The sequence below is a fragment of the Gigantopelta aegis genome, chromosome 4 (genome assembly GCF_016097555.1).
Source record: "Gigantopelta aegis isolate Gae_Host chromosome 4, Gae_host_genome, whole genome shotgun sequence".
Classification (NCBI taxonomy): domain Eukaryota; kingdom Metazoa; phylum Mollusca; class Gastropoda; order Neomphalida; family Peltospiridae; genus Gigantopelta; species Gigantopelta aegis.
In genome coordinates this window covers 8,310,552-8,328,468 of record NC_054702.1, presented here as the reverse complement: position 1 = coordinate 8,328,468, position 17,917 = coordinate 8,310,552, and the positions used below count along the sequence as shown (strand labels likewise).

The following is a 17,917-nucleotide window of genomic DNA, read 5'->3' as shown; positions in this document are numbered from 1 at the left end:
GTAAATTTACTTGAATAAATACCAAACAAAAATAAACAGATTATTATTTTATTATCGTAATACTAGTCTGCATGTCTATACGATTACAGTTTTGTTTGTACTAATTAATTAACACTTGTGTCTTGTAGTTACTTCTATTTAAAATTGTAATCTTGAAAACCCATTTACATGGTACACTAAAAATGAACAAATGATCTACAATATAAACTAGTGGATACATTTTTGATACATGTATATACAACAAAATAAATTCATTTCATGATACTCTATGTTACAGTTTAGATATATATGAAATACCAATATTCAGAGTATTTCCATTATAACTGAATACTTACGATATACATACATCGTATAAAAGAGCATAAATATATTATTATTATTATGAAATTTCAATATTTAGAATATTTAAACTATAACTGTCAGGGCCGTAGCTAGGATTTTATGTTTGGGGGGGGGGGGGGGGGGGCAACCGAGTAGTTAATAGTCTAAAACTCCTTAAACGGTTAAGAAGAGAATGTTCTTAAGTTTCTATAATTTGTTCCGGATTTTTTTGCCCCCCCCCCCCCCCCCCCCCCCGCCGCTAGCTACGGCCCTGACTGTGTACTTATATTTCATATATGCAAAATGAAGTATTGTTTTTATTCAGGATATTTTAGTTACAACTGTGTACTTACGATATAAATATATTTCATAGTCTGACAGTATTGACGTATATTATGGATTAATATTCAGAACACACCGGCCTCGGTGGCGTCGTGGTTAGGCCATCGGTCTACAGGCTTGTAGGTACTGGGTTCGGATCCCAGTCGAGGCATGAGATTTTTAATCCAGATACTGACTCCAAACCCTGAGTGAGTGCTCCGCAAGGCTTTTCTGATCAACTTTGCAAATTAGATGTGAATTAATCGAAGGATGGAAGTGTTTTATTTAACGACGCACTCAACACATTTTATTTACGGTTATATGGCGTCGGACATAAGGACCACACGGATACTAAGAGAGGAAACCCGCTGTCGCCATTTCACGGGCTACTCTTTTCGATTAGCAGCAAGGGATCTTTTATATGTACCATTCCACAGACAGAAAAGTACATACTACGGCTCTTGTTACACCAGTTGTGGAACGAGAAATAGCCCGATGGGTCCAACGACATGGATCGATCCTAGACCGACCGCGCATCAAGCGAACGCTTTATCACTGGGCTACGCCCCGCCCCTTAAATTAATCGAGCAATTTTACACTGAAAGCTATCCAGCGTTCAGAAAACCAAAAAACGTTATGCACTAGTTTATTTTGATGTAAGGACATCTATTCAAAAAGACACTGCGCCATATATTCTTACGTCACTTGAGATTATATGATAAAGAGATTATTACCCTCGTGTGTTTCGGTATCGTCAGTATCATATATATATATATATATATATATATATATATATATATATATATTAGGAATAAAAATAATGTATTATGCTTGCGCATAATTATATATATATATATATATATATATATATATATATATATATATATATATATATATATATATATATATATATATATATATATATATATATATATACATGTGTATATATATAATATATATATACATGTATTTATATATTACTAGTATATATATCCATAAAATAGTATAGGTGGCAGTTTTCTCTCAGTTTTTCTTGTGAGAAATATACCCAACGTAATTAATTTAACTTTGTGTGTGTGTGTGTGTGTGTGGGGGGGGGGGGTCACTTCTGCCACATCAAATATATTAAAATTACTATAGTTTGTATTAAAATATCCCGGTGCACACATAAATTTGTTCTGAAATTCTTCATGGCTTTTTATTCAACATTTTCTTTTCGTCTATTGAGATGTACAGAACAGTTATTCTTGTGTTAGTGGATTTCAGGCGTTTATGTTTATTAAAACACGGGATGCAGTACATTTAATTTGTTAACTTACTCACACACACATTCCGACGATAAAGTTGTGTTCGGCAAACGTGCAGCTTTCTCTGCCTACCCCACCCCCACCCTCCACCCTTGTTCAAGTATTGCGTCTAGCACGATGGGAATTCGGCCATTGTCACGTTAAAGGGACATTCCTGAGTTTGCTGCATTGTAAGATATTTCCGACTAATAAAATATTTCTACGATTAAACTTACATATTACATATATTTTCTTGTTTAGAATATCAGTGTCTGTAATTCAATGTGTTTATGGTCGTCTTAACATTTTCAAGAAGCCCAAACTGGATTTTGTCTTCAAATAATTTCGTACGTACGAAAAAAAAGTATTTTAGGAAATAAAATGAAATTTAACCTAGTACAAATATTAGAAACACGTTTAATATACAGCCACTAATATTTTTATGCAGAAAAATATATAATTACAATCGATAAAAAGTCTCTGTTAGTCGATAACATCTTATAAATTGCAGCAAACTCAGGAATGTCCCTTTAATTTATGGGCCGAGAAGATCTACCAGTACCAGTAGGAGGAGTCGGGAAGTAGAACATCCTATTTTGGGTAGTACCGGTAAGCCGAATAATAAATGTTCCGGGAAATAGAAGGGTCTAATTGATTTGCATATTCTTCGTCGCTGTATGCGCTGTCTTTTCTTTAACAACGAAATGAGAAAACGTATTCGCTTATGGAACTTGGTTTTTTGTTGTTGTTTTTTTCCAGCTTTTTTTGTTTTACCGTTCTGGTTATCATTTGTGCTTGCGCGTATTTTACTTTTCTTATAACCACGGAGACCCAAGGCAGCTCAGAGGGGACCAAACCCGGCGGTGCCTCCTGCTTCCAAGAAGAAGGCGAGACCGGCAGGGACGGCTCAGGGGGGATCAAAAACTAGCGGCTCAACTGCCGGAGGCGATCCCTTCTACTTCGTCGCCCCATACTGCTCGACATCAGCCCACGCCAGGAGCGGCCCATGGAGGACCAAAGCTGTCAGCTCACGGACAATGGCGGTGCCTTCTGATCCAACACTAGCGCTGATGGAGACTGGTCATGTGGTGTCTACGGACTCGCCCGCCAGACCACCGGCGTCTCCACCAGTTGTTGTTTCGGCAGCGGATCAGCGAGAAGCCAAGAAGACGAAGGTCATGGAGAAAAACCTTCCCGCCTCCAAATTCTCTCCTTGGACGATCGCTTGTGACAAGCCGCCAGGGAAGTACCGGGATGGTATCCAGGGAGATTTCACCAGCGCATCCCAGATAAGCTACCCGGTTAAAGAGATATCGTGTTGCTATATCAACCTTCCTGACTTCAACACGCCATGAGTTACGCCGCCAACCTTTCCAAGAACCTTCGCCTCCAGGTAAGGGCTTGGTCGGACTTTAAAAATTTTGGCCATTCAAATTTTTTTGTTTATGTTTATTTTTTGGCAATCTAATTAAAATTAGCTCCACAATTACATGTGGATCTAACACCAGCCAGTTGGAGCTCATGTCCACCAATCAAAACCTTACTTACAGAATCCTGCCAGTGATTTAAAAATAATTTGAAAACATTCCGAATTATCCTGAGGGTATACGACATGTTTCGTGTGAATTACGAATGCCTTAAAACATGTTTTATTTTATAAAATAAATAATTTGTAATGTAAAACTGAAGACTGATTTAGTTGGGTTTTTTTATAAATAAATAAATAATTTTTAATGTAAAATTGAAGACTGATAACCCACCCCGTACGTATTGGTATGGTTCGCTGTACTGCGGCCACTAAAATAGACTCTCCCGATATTTTTAGAATTTGTATGCTCCCAAATAACGTTATAAAAGGCGAAATGTGATTGGTCAATATTTAAATTATTATTTACAGACGAAATGTTACCTGGACATTGGGGACTACGCAGTGTTGTTAGTTTGAAATCACTGGCAGGATTCTGCAAGTAAGGTTTTGATTGGTGGACATGAGCTCCAACTGGCTGGTGTTAGATCCACATGTAATTGTGGAGCTAATTTTAATTAGATTGATTTTTTGGTAAACAGTCCGACGCACTTTATTTTTGGATGCCCGTCTAAATTGCTCAAATCACCTTAAACGTTTTTGGCCGAGCACTAATTTTATTTTTGGACCAACGTTTTTTGCCAGACATGTTAGGATGGATCAGCTATCTCATTTTTGGCCTTAGGTCTTTCACTTAACTACCAAATACGTATTCCAAATTCCGCACCTTAAACATACAGCCCCCCCCCCCCCCACTCCTTCCTGACCCGGACTAGTCACTGGCGACGTCAGAGGTCAAGCCCGAGTCAGTCGTGTGCGAAACCTTCGTGGTATATGCACACCTTAAAAGAGTTAATCCTACTCACTCACACACACAGTCATTTATAATACACTTATTGCAATATATCAAGAACAGTAATTAAGGTAGTAGTAGTTTATTTATTTTAAGCCGTGTGGCTCATAAGCATACAATTATATACAATATATAAATAATCATCAGCATAAACATAAACAAGTGGATGTGTATTTGGAGGATGGACAGTTATACATGTTGCGATCTTAAATGTAATTCATATTTTGAATATTTTCCAAGGTTACAAAGTTGTTTTCTATTCTGAATAGACAGTAATTGTATTAATTTAAAAACAGACGGTCTCAGCCAGTAGTATTTGTGTATTAACCCGGTTAATAATGGTATGCAAATTTACAAGGTCTCTAGGTAATGTGTTGCTGTGTATGGGTCATTTGCTTACAAGCCAACAAGACCTGTGTATCTGAGGGCAAGTTTTCAAAGATTTAGTTAAAATGCATGATGTCAAACTAATTTGTGCTAATCGTGATTTACTAAAATTTTAGTGTTATAGGATAAACAGAATTCGCTACTCGTGTTTTTAATATGTAAAATATCAACCTCGTCTAGTTAATCGGTATTTGTCTCGGCAGAGCCTCTACAAATGCCGATTAACATAGACTCGGTTGATATTTTCCCATATTAAAAAATACTCGTGACGAATCCTCTATACATACAATATAAGAATATGCAAATACAATGGATATATTAAAATAAAATGAAATTCATCTTCAATGTTATCCCGATTACACATACGATATTTTCTCTGTGATCGTTCAGTTCCACAATACCTTCCTTGTTCAGTGAGTAATTGGTGCGATGAAACACGAAATTTTGTGATAAGAGATAGATAAGATAAAGATAAAACTTTATTGCATATAAACATTCCACATACGGAACTGGATGCAAAACATATGCATAAACAAGAAACAAACAAACATCATACTATTCTAATGACTAAATAAGGACTAATTATGGGCAATACATGTATAATCGTGAACAAATTTGCATACCGCACCAGGACAGGCTGGATTTTGGTTTTGCATAATATATATAAATGTTTCTTGCATATTCATACTTGTAAATAGGTAATTATGGAAAGTTAGATATGCATATAATTTGACACGTTGACTATTATATTTCTTACATATTGTGATATGATGGTATTCATCTTCAATTACATTGCAGATGAATAACAAATAGGTTATGATATCCTCAGATAATATTGTAAACAAAAAGTATCTGTTAAATGCCTTAAAATAATACATTTTGGTGAATTGTTCAACAAGTTGTCTATTTCTTGAATACAGTGATCTGACAGGCGCATGTTAAATCCTTTTTATAAATATTACATGATTATCAACTTGCTGATTAAACCATACATCTCCAAATCCTAAAGAAAATAATAAATGTTTTACATGGTGTAGCCAGTTAAAATATTTCCGACTTTCTAACATATCATCATTTAAAGTAAAGTAAAGTTTGTTTTATTTAACGACGCCACTAGAGCACATTGATTTTTAATCTTATCATCGGCTATTGGACGTCAAACATATGGTCATTCTGACACTGTTTTTAGAGGAAACCTGCTGTCGCCACATAGGCTACTCTTCTTTACGACAGGCAGCAAGGGATCTTTTATTTGCGCTTCCCACAGGCAGGATAGTACAAACCATGGCCTTTGTTGAACCAGTTATGGACCACTGGTCGGTGCAAGTGGTTTACACCTACCCATTGAGCCTTGCGGAGCACTCACTCAGGGTTTGGAGTCGGTATTTGGATTAAAAATCCCATGCCTCGACTGGGATCCGAACCCAGTACCTACCAGCCTGTAGACCGATGGCCTGCCACGACGCCACCGAGGCCGGTCTATCATCATTTATTACCCATATGGGCTCAAATATACGGGGTAATATTTTTTCGATCTCTGCACAGTGTGCAGATTGCTTCTACAGTCACTGATTGGCTGGCTTTAAAAAGACAAGATTTGATTGGCAATTACATACTGCCGGGACTACCTTTTGTTCATTCATGATTTCATTCATCGGTCAAACTATTACTACGAACTTCAAATATTTTTTTACGAAACGATCATTTACGGAATTAAAAATCAAAATATATGTACAAATGTTTAAAAATGTTTTTATTTTATTATTTTGACTGGGTTTTTTTTGGAACTATTCTTTGGTGGATACTGTTGGGTGTGCACCGGTAACGGCGCGTATGAATATATTGTTATGGCTGGTAGAGCTTGTTAGTTCTTACAGCAGCGAGAACGTAAATATACTTTTAAAATCGTTAAAGATTGACAATGGGTAATAAAGAGAATAACCAACTCACTACGAGGAATTACGGATTATCTGTCCCTCGTGAATTAATGCTGTAAAACCCTCGCCAGAGGCTCGGGTTTACAACATTAATTCACTCGGGACAGATAATCCGTAATTCCTCGTAGCTCGTTAGTTATTCTCTAAATATTGATTTCAAAATACAATTATTCGTTTCTAAATGCTTAACCAATATTTAACAATTCTTACTTTACGTATTACATGTAGAGGAAATCTACCTAATTATGTTAGCACAGCTGCATTCATTGTACCCTTTTTTACATTCAATGTCATTTTACAAATATCCATATGAACGTTTTTCTACATCATGAGCTGGGTCAAAACCCCATACTTCACAACCATAATTTAACACACTAGATATATAAGTATCAAAAACATGTAACTGTGTTTCTGAGGATATGACCCATGGTTTTTTCTGCCTTGAAAAGCAGTTAAAGTTACAGTCTCTGGTTACCATATTATAACATCATACAAGCTCAAATGCACTTTAAAAAAACCTCGTGTGTGTTCGCTATGAACGGAGATCGTCAAACGTATACGCTCGAATCGTCGAGCAAAGCACAAATGACAGCCTCTTGTCAGTTTCAGTTAACACGTGCGTTGCTGATTTCAAATTGAAGGGTTCGTATCAAAAAATGAAATTAGAAATATTGCCCTGTACGAAGAACGTTCGGTGGAGGATACGGTACTAGAGTCTTTCGTTAAAACCGGTTTTATCTTGACAACGTATTATCGACAATCGTACCTTCCTCTTTCAGAATTAATATTTTATAAAGTGTTAGTAGAACTTTCAAAGTTTAGTTTGTATACTAGTAACACATTGATTATGTATATATTTTTTAATAAAATATACTACAGTAAACAATGAACGTTTTCACTTCTTAATTTTACGTGTGTTAAAATCGACAAACTTAAATAAATATTCTTTCGTTTGGAAAGAGTAAAGTTAGGGGTTTTTTGTTTTGTTTAACGACATCAATGTTAGAGCATATTGATTTAATAATCATCTGCTATTGGATGTCAAACATTTGGTAATTTTGACATATAATCTTAGAGAGGAATCGGGTGCATGTGCAGGGGGAGGGTATTGGAGGTCGAAACCCTTACCTGCTCAAGCTTAAAAAAAAATCGAAATATATTAACTTCGCTCAACAGTCTATAACCCCAACCCCGCTGAAATCCCTGCAGACGCGCCTTGGAAACCCGCTACATTTTTTTTTTTAGCAAGGGATCGTTTATATGTACCATCCCACAGACAGAATATCACATACCATGGCCTTTTATATACCCGCCGATGGGGATCGATCATAGACTGACCGCGCATTTCCAAAAAAACACCTTTGTAAGTCTAAGTAATGAATAAAAATAACATATACTGTTGAAAATGTTACGCAAATCGAACACAACACCCTCTTCTTCTACCCCTAGAGCGTTAGGTAATTATTAACACCCCCTTACATATAACGCGTGTGCCAACCGCTGGCCACTGTCAAAATTTCAAGGCAAATCCCCCACCGACCCCTGGAAAGGTGTTGTACCATACCTCTATGGATATAAATATGTTTTGGAGATATGAGACGACCCCTCAATCAAGGCAGTTAAATTTGTTCAAAATCACGTGATAAGGTCAGCGCCTGCGCAAGTCATGTAAAGTCCCAGTTCTACTGGCGTCCCGCTAAATGAAGAAAAACAAAGCTGGCCATTGCGTTTGTAGTTCAACCTAGATAATGTACATAAGCGAGCATTGCCAAACTATAGTGATGTGGTGGACCTTTTATGTACCAAACAGAACTGAATCATCTATTCTATATGCTTAAATAATAAAAATATTCCAGAGACTGCAGTTTTAATTTTTTAGTTTTTGTAAATTTACCATTGTAATTAAACATTAATCCAAGATAATTAAAACTATCAACCGCTTGGATTATATTGTCATTGTAAGTCCATTTGTCTTTAGTAGTAATTTCCCTCCTGCTTCTGAATACAACAATTTGTTTCTATATTTACAGCAATATTCCATTTAGTACTATAAGTATATAACGAATCTAATATTTTCTGCAGACCATCAACAGACTCTGACAGCAGCACAGTATCGTCTGTTATTTCTTTTAAGTTCATCGGGGTATGAACAAAAAACAATCATCCTCAAACTGTGTGAACTGGTTATACCATCAAAACAGTATAATATTGGACACTCATGAATATGCCATAAAAGCAGTATAAATTCAGACACTCGGGAATATACCATAAATACAGTATAAACACAAACTCAGGAATATATTTTTTAAAAAGTTTAAATTCAGACACTTAGGAATATACCATAAAACAGTATAAAATCGAACTGAGGAATATACAAGAAAAATAAAATATTCAAGAATATACCATAAAAACAGAATTTGAATTAATAAATGAATGTTTGACAACACCCCAACCCAACAAAATACATCGGCAACTGGGTGTCAACTAAGGTACAAAAAGCAGTATAAATCAGACACTCGGGAATACGTGTATACCATAAATATCAAATATTAATAATTAGATAAAAATTTTTAGAGCAATCTCTACACAAATTACTATATACATATGGAATCTATGTGTGAAATACTAGTATAACTGTGAATATCAATGTGACCGTATTTCACGTGGTATATTTTTTTATATTTGAAAGCATTTATTTTCATTGCAGATTTATAATCCAACATACTCTTAAGTTGTCTGTCTGGAAATTTCAAATACAAATGTGTGTATTTATAAATGTATCACATATATTGATTTTCTTATTAAAACTTCAAAATCCAAATTATTTTAGTTTAATGTTTATTTTACTCTGATCTACTTAATCTGTAAATGTTTGAAATTCAATAACTGCATATACATGATAAACTACTGATAATCAAATGGTACCATAGCAACTATATTAAATTTGAAGAAGATATTTTTTAAAAACCGGCATGAAACACACACTATTATTTAAACTTAAAAAGTTCATTAATGTATGTGTGTTAATTATCAACAATATAAAATTACATTTTACAGTTTCTGGTTTTGTGTTTAGAACCAAAACAATAATTAAAAATAAAACAATGACATCTAGTGTTATTATTTGTAGGTATGTTTCAAATTTAATTACATGTGTTGTCTGTTATTTCTTTTACGTTCATAAGAGTATGAAAAAATAAAATCATCCCCAAACTGTGAATTGTCAAAGTCGTTCTCACATAAGTTTTTGGATGATTTTTCATACCCCGATGAACGTAAAATAAATAACAGATAATACTTGTAATTAAACTTGAAACATACCTACAAATAATAACACTATATGAATGTAACGAAAATTTAATTATTGATCTCTGGGCCCGTACTTATAAAACTTTTAGAGTCCAGACTCAGTCTCTAATGACGTCACACGCATACAATTTGTATGGCGTTGCCATGACGTTAAAGTCTCAGACTCTATTAAAGTCTTGAGTCTAGATTCTAAACGTTTTATAAGCACCAGGCCAGGACGTCGTTCTCTACATTTCAATCTTGGAATCGGAACATTTTCCTAACCATAAAGATTTCATTTCGTATTCGCAATTAACCAAGAATTTCATTCATTTCAAATTATTTTTGTACTTATATCCAATTAAGGTTCAATCACGCTGTCCTGGGATCACACACCTTAGCTATCTGGGCTGTCTGTCCAGGACAGTGGGTTAGTTGTTGGTTAGTGGTTAGTGAGAGAGAAGAGGAAATAGTGGTCTTACATATACCTATTGAGCCCTTAGGAACTCACTGCGCCACCGAGACCGATATTAACCAAGCAATTCAGCTAACAACAAAACATCACTGTCATCACAGACTTTGATACCACTTGCATTGTTAATTGTCTTGGTTACATCATGCTGAATATTCTTATTGTACGTTTTATTTGCCAACAAGTATTTTCACATAAATTTACGTGATATACCGCTTCAAGTTTTGCCTGTGATCCAATGACTTTACTTTCAAGTGTTCTCATTTTATCAAGCAGAACATTAAACGGACAATCAAGAGTTTTCTTACACTGTATGATGTAGTCATAATAGCTGTTGATGCATGGTATTGTGGTCTATTAGAGCGCGCCCTGCGGCCCAATACCTGTTAGGGTTACCTCACCCTTAGTCCATATCAGTCTAGCCTCTACCCATTGACCAGTCCAGCTTGGCTGTCCCTAACAGAAGCCAAAGCTCCTGCTGGCATAGCTCTCTGGGTTACTGAGACAAACAAGCCCCCTCACCACGTCAAGGAATGGACTATGAAGGGGATACTGTATGATGACAATGATGTTTCTAGGTAACAGAACTGTTTTTGTCACTAAAATTACGTATTAAATACTTTTTTGTTCATACAGTGGACATGCGATACTTGTCACTCACAATCTGATCATTCTATGGTGAGTCGACCTATTTTCATACACTTTAAAAATGTATAACTAAATTATTATTTACTATTACCTAGTGATGTTTCAATTATCTATTATAATCCATAATCGATTGTGTGGAGTAAAATTTACTGTAATAGTTTGATAGAACTGATGTAAATATGCTGGTGTTTGGGTTTGTTTTTATGTGTACCTAAACAAAAAGTATATTAAATTGTTAATAAAGTTAAAATTAGCCATATTCTGATATAATGTTGCATTGATTATGTTAAGTTGGCATATGTTATTACTTTACTTCCCAATGTGAATGACCTAAAATGAATACATGGGCAAGTTTCAAATTGTATTTAATATATAGACGTAACGTCAAAAGTTGCGACCCACGACTAATACAAACATGACGTCAACATATAGAAATAAATGCGTAAAGATTTATGGGCCGAGATTACTGGGACGAGATTAACGAAGTCCGAAGTTACCGCGTACCGTACATTACACTAGCCTTCTGTGTCACTGCCTGGGCTTGACACCGGATATAGCTACTATCGTACTGTCACATCTTGCTACTTATCTTTGTACCACGAATGAACGACGGTAATAAGATTTTTTAAACATATAACTTAAAGTTATAACACCATGAAGTAATTATAGAGCTATATTTAAGACTTAGCAAACAAATACGTCAAACAATTAATTATAAGCTTGCTCTGGCTGTATGATGGACCCAGGAACAAAGAATCCAAAGTGGCTTAAAAACGTAAGTTCAGCAAAAGACTCTTGTATATCCACAAACTTGCATTTAGACAATAAGCACTCATAATCATACTTCGTATAATGGATTCAAAGAAAGAATAATTTCTTTTGTGTAGACGTTTTGGTCAAACTAATCACTAAGGACTAATCAAGTTGAAGTTCATCCCAAGAACGCTCCACTCATTAGTATACTAGTACTTGATTCAAAGAGAGAATAATTTCTTTTGTGTTGAATGTTTGGTGGAACTGTGTATAAGCACTAAGAAAGTTTAAGTGTATTCCAACAATGCTCCACTCATTATTATACTTCATACGGTAGATTCAAAGACAGAATAATTTCTTTTGCGTATACGTTTTAGTGGAACTGTATGAAAGCTGAAGTTCAACCCAAGTACGCCCGAACAGTGCCTTCGATTCTGGACCGACAGAGAGGACACTTCCTGAGTCTGGCGGCGCAGTCGACACAGCAGCAGAGATGTCCACACGGCAGGAAGACGACGTTCACGTTGTTCTCCAGACACACCTTGCACGTCAACTGCTCCCCTGTGACCTCAGTGGCGGGCCCGGGAGCTGTGGAATACGAACAAAATTAATGATACATATGCACTCATCCATTGTTCACTTAGTCTGTTTCTCACTCACTCGCCAACCAACATTCACTCACGCAAACTCTAACTCAAAACCCACCCACACACCCACTCTCACACTCAGCCACCCAAACACTCACTCTTCACCTACCCACGTACTCACTGCTAACCCACCCACCCACCCACTCACTGCTAACCCACCCATTCACTCACTCACCCACCCACGCACTCACTCCTCACCTACCCACACACTCAATTTTAACCCACCCACTCACTGCTAACCCACCCATTCACTCACCCACCCACGCACTCACTCCTCACCTACCCACGTACTCACAGCTGACCCACCCACCCACCCACTCACTGCTAACCCACCCATTCACTCACCCACCCACGCACTCACTCCTCACCTACCCACCCACTCAATTTTAACCCACCCACTCACTGCTAACCCACCCATTCACTCACCCACCCACGCACTCACTCCTCACCTACCCACGTACTCACTGCTAACCCCCCACTCACTGCTAACCCACCCACTCACTCATCCACCCACCCACTGTTAACCCGCCCACTCACTCACCCACCCACCCACTCACTGCTAACCCACCCACTCACTCACTCACCATCCCACTCACTGCTAACCCATCCACTCACTCACTCCTCACCCACCCACCCACTCACTGTTAACACATCCACTCACTCACTCCTCACCCACCCACCCACTCACTGTTAACACATCCACTCACTCACTCCTCACCCACCCATCCACCCACTCACTACTAACCCACCCACCCACTCACTCACTGCTAACCCACCCACTCACTGCTAACCCACCCACTCACTTACTCCTCACCAACCCCTCCACTCACTGCTAACCCACCCCATCTTGTCCCACTCATCCAACACGTCACCCACCCACTCACTCACTCCTCACCCACCCATCCACTCACTGCTAACCCACCCACTCACTTACTCGTCACCCACCCATCCACTCACTGCTAACCCACCCACTCACTCACTCCTCACCCACCCATCCACTCACTGCTAACCCACCCACTCACTCACTCCTCACCCACCCACCCATCCATCTTCACTACTAACACGTCACCCACCCACTCACTCCTGTACCACCCATCCACTCACTGTCGACACATCCACTCACTCACCCTCACCCACCCACCCACTCACTGCTATCCCACCTACTGTCTCACTCCTCACCCACCCATCACCCCACTCACTGTAACCCACCCACCCACTCACTCACTGCTAACCCACCCACTCACTGCTATCCCACCCACTCACTACTCTCACCCTTGTCTATGCTAACCCAACACGTCACACCCACTCATCCACCCACTGTACCCATATCTTGTCTATGTCGAACTCGTCACCCCATCACCCACTCACTGTTAACACATCCACTCACTCACTGTCTATCAACACGTCACTGCACCCACCACTCACTCACTGTACCTGGTATACCCATCACTCTATGTCGAACACACCACCACCACTCACCCCCACTGTACTCACTATCTTGTCTATGTCGAACACGTCACACCATCACACCCACTGTACCTGGTATCTTGTCTGCTAACGAACACCCACCACCATCACTCATCCACTGTACTGGTATCCCACCTATGTCACTCACACGTCACCACCATCACACTCACTGTAACTGGTATCTTGTCTATGTCGAACACGTCACCACCATCACCTCACTGTAACTGGTATCTTGTCTATGTCAACTCGTCACCACCATCACACCCACTGTAACCACACATCTTGTCTATACTCCTCACACGTCACCATCCACTAACTGCTAACCCACCCACCCCTCACCCACCCATCTGGTACTGCTAAACTATGTCCACTCACACCTCACCACCATCACCCCCTACTGTACTGGTATCTTGTCTATGTCCACCCACCCAACACTGTCACCCACCCATCACACGTACCACCATCCTCACCCACTGTACCTGGTATCTTGTCTATGTCCAACACGTCACCACCCATCACCACACACTGGTATCATGTCCCACGTCACCCCATCACCCACTGTACTGGTATCTTGTCTATGTCCACCCAGTCACTTACCTCACCACCATCACTCACTCACTTGCTAGCCCACCCACTCACTCCTCATCCACCCACCCACTCACTGCTATGTCGAACACGTCACCACCATCTGCTAACCCACCCACTCACTCACTCCTCACCCACCCATCTGGTACTCTTGTCTATGTCCAACACGTCACCACCATCACACCCACTGTAACTGGTACTGCTCTACCCACCGTCACCACCATCACTCCCACTGTACCTGGTATCTTGTCTATGTCCAACACGTCACCACCATCACCCCCACTGTAACTGGTATCTTGTCTATATCCAACACGTCACCACCATCACTCCCACTGTAACTGGTATCTTGTCTATGTCGAACACGTCACCACCATCACCCCCACTGTACCTGGTATCTTGTCTATGTCGAACACGTCACCACCATCACCCCCACTGTACCTGGTATCTTGTCTATGTCCAACACGTCACCACCATCACCCCCACTGTAACTGGTATCTTGTCTATGTCCAACACGTCACCACCACACCCCCCCACTGTACCTGGTATCTTGTCTATGTCGAACACGTCACCACTATCCACCCACTGTACTCACCCACGTCACCACTCACTCACCCATCCCCACTGTACTGGTATCTTGTCCATGTCACTCACCACCATCACATCCACTCACTCACTGGTCACCCACCCATCACAACTCACTGTCTAACCCACCCACTCACCACATCACTCACCCACTGGTACTTGTCTATGTCTAACCACCCACCCACTCACTCACTGCTATCCCACCTATGTCGCTAACACACCCACCACTTACTCCTCACCACATCCCCTCCACTGTACTGCTAACTTGTCTATGTCGAACACGTCACCCACTCATCCACTCACTGCTAACCCACCCACTCACTCACTCCTCACCCACCCATCCACTCACTGCTAACCCACCCACTCACTTACTCCTCACCCACCCATCCACTCACTGCTAACCCACCCACCACACTCACTCCTCACTGTAATCCACTCACTGTCTATGTCGAACACGTCACTTACTCATCACCCACCCATGTACTAACTGCTAACCCACCCACCCCTCACCCACCCATCCACTAAACCACCCACACACTCACTCCACCATCACCCCCACTGTAACCCACCCACTCACTTACTCCTCAAACAACCCACCCACCCACTCACTGCTAACCCACCCACTCACTTACTCCTCACCCACCCACCCACCCACTCACTCCTCACCCACCCATCCACTCACTGCTAACCCACCCACCCCTAACCCACCCAGTCACTTACTCTTCACCCACCCACCCACTCACTCCTCACCCACCCACTCACTCACTCACTGCTAGCCCACCCACTCACTCCTCATCCACCCACCCACTCACTGCTAACCCACCCACTCACTCATTCCTCACCCACCCATCCACTCACTGCTAACCCACCCACTCACTTACTCATCAAACAACCCACCCACCCACTCACTGCTAACCCACCCATTCACTTACTCCTCAAACAACCCACCCACCCACTCACTGCTAACCCACCCACTCATTTACTCCTCACCCACCCATCCACTCACTGCTAACCCACCCACCCACTCACTGCTAACCCACCCACTCACTTACTCATCAAACAACCCACCCACCCACTCACTGCTAACCCACCCATTCACTTACTCCTCAAACAACCCACCCACCCACTCACTGCTAACCCACCCACTCATTTACTCCTCACCCACCCACCCACTCACTTACTCTTCACCCACCCACCCCTAATCCACCCACTCACTTACTCTTCACCCACCCACCCACTCACTCCTCACCCACCCACTCACTCACTGCTAGCCCACGCACTCACTCCTCATCCACACACTCACTCACTGCTAACCCACCCACTCACGTACTCCTCACCCACCCACCCACCCATTCATTCCTCACCCACCCACCCACTCACTCATTGCTAGCCCACCCACTCACCCCTCACCCACCCATCCACTCACTCATTGCTAGCCCACCCACTCACCCCTCACCCAACCATCCACTCACTGCTAACCCACCCACTCACTGCTAACCCACCCACTCACTTACTCCTCACCCACCCACACACTCACTCACTGCTAGCCCACCCACTCACTCCTCATCCACCGACCCACTCACTGCTAACCCATCCACTCACTCACTCCTCACCCACCCATTCACTCACTCACCTATCCACACACTCACTCACTCATTCTTCATATTTAAGGAGGTTTCAACAAGGTCGTTACATGCTTTCCTATCCTATATACATGATATACCTGCATAACTATATATATGTGATATACCTGTATTAGTAACTATGTCTATGTGATATATCTGTAGTAGTAACTGTGTCTACGTTATACACCTGTATTGGTATCTATGCCTATGTAATATACTTGTATTGGTAACTATATCTACGTTATATACCTGTATTGGTAACTATATCTATGTGATATACCTGCATTGGTAATTATGTCTATGTGATATACCTGTATTGGTAACTATGTCGGAGAACGTAATATCCTGCTCAGCTTGATAATTATCATGTAGATAAAATATATGTTGGCACGAGCGTGGCCATGATTTTATATTGAGGGGTATCCATATGTGGGGAGGGCACCCATAATGTGAGTCATGTATATAATAACAGACGAATATATATTTAACAGGTAGTTGGGCGGGGGGGGGGGGGGGGGGGGGGTTACTTTTCAAGACTTATACAGGGCCCGCGGAGTGTATTTGAAAATGGGGGTAGAGGTGGGGCGAATGTTTATGTATCAAAGTACATATATTTGTGGGCCCGGGCATGCTTTCCTGAGAAACGTTTGAATTTTAGGTGTTCAAATACATTTCAAGCCTTCTGAACAGTGTAACATGGAAAGGTGGGTGGTGTGCCATGACCTCTGCTATAGGCGTCCTTTTTAACGCTGCTAATACAGGGCCCGCGGTGTGTATTTGAAAATGGGGGTGGAGGTGGGGCGAATGTCTGTGTGTCAAAGTACATGTATTTGTGGGCCCGGGCATGCTTTCCTGAGAAAAGTTTGAATTTTAGGCGTTCAAATACATTTCAAGCCTTCTGAACAGTGTAACATGGAAAAGTGGGTGGTGTGCCATGACCTCTTGCTATAGGCGTACTTTTTGACACTGCTAACTCCCCAGTCCCGTAGCTAATGGGGGATCGGGGATGGGGTGGAGTCAGTCGACCCCCCAACCGATGGCTTTTTTTTTCAATATGCCCCTGGACCCCCCTAAGCAACTAGGGCGCTTCGCGTCTTCGTGCCTCACCATAAGCCTAAACGATCCCTTCTCGAAATCCTGGCTACGGACCTGCTCCCTCAATACAGGTGTGTCCTTTTTAAATACTGCAATTGATAAAATAATGTAATGGAAAATGAAGC

The 17,917-nt window shown here is 40.7% G+C and overlaps 1 protein-coding gene across 1 annotated transcript in view; it reads right to left on the bottom strand.

The window, feature by feature from the left end:
• Window positions 1-8,248: 8,248 nt before the first annotated feature.
• The window catches only part of LOC121372607, a 72,151-nt gene continuing 62,482 nt past the window's right edge, over window positions 8,249-17,917 (bottom strand). The window contains exon 7 of the mRNA XM_041499024.1: window positions 8,249-12,379. Within this exon, the coding sequence (XP_041354958.1) occupies window positions 12,192-12,379 (188 nt within the window). The 3' untranslated portion in view covers window positions 8,249-12,191. The remainder of the gene's footprint in view (window positions 12,380-17,917) is intronic.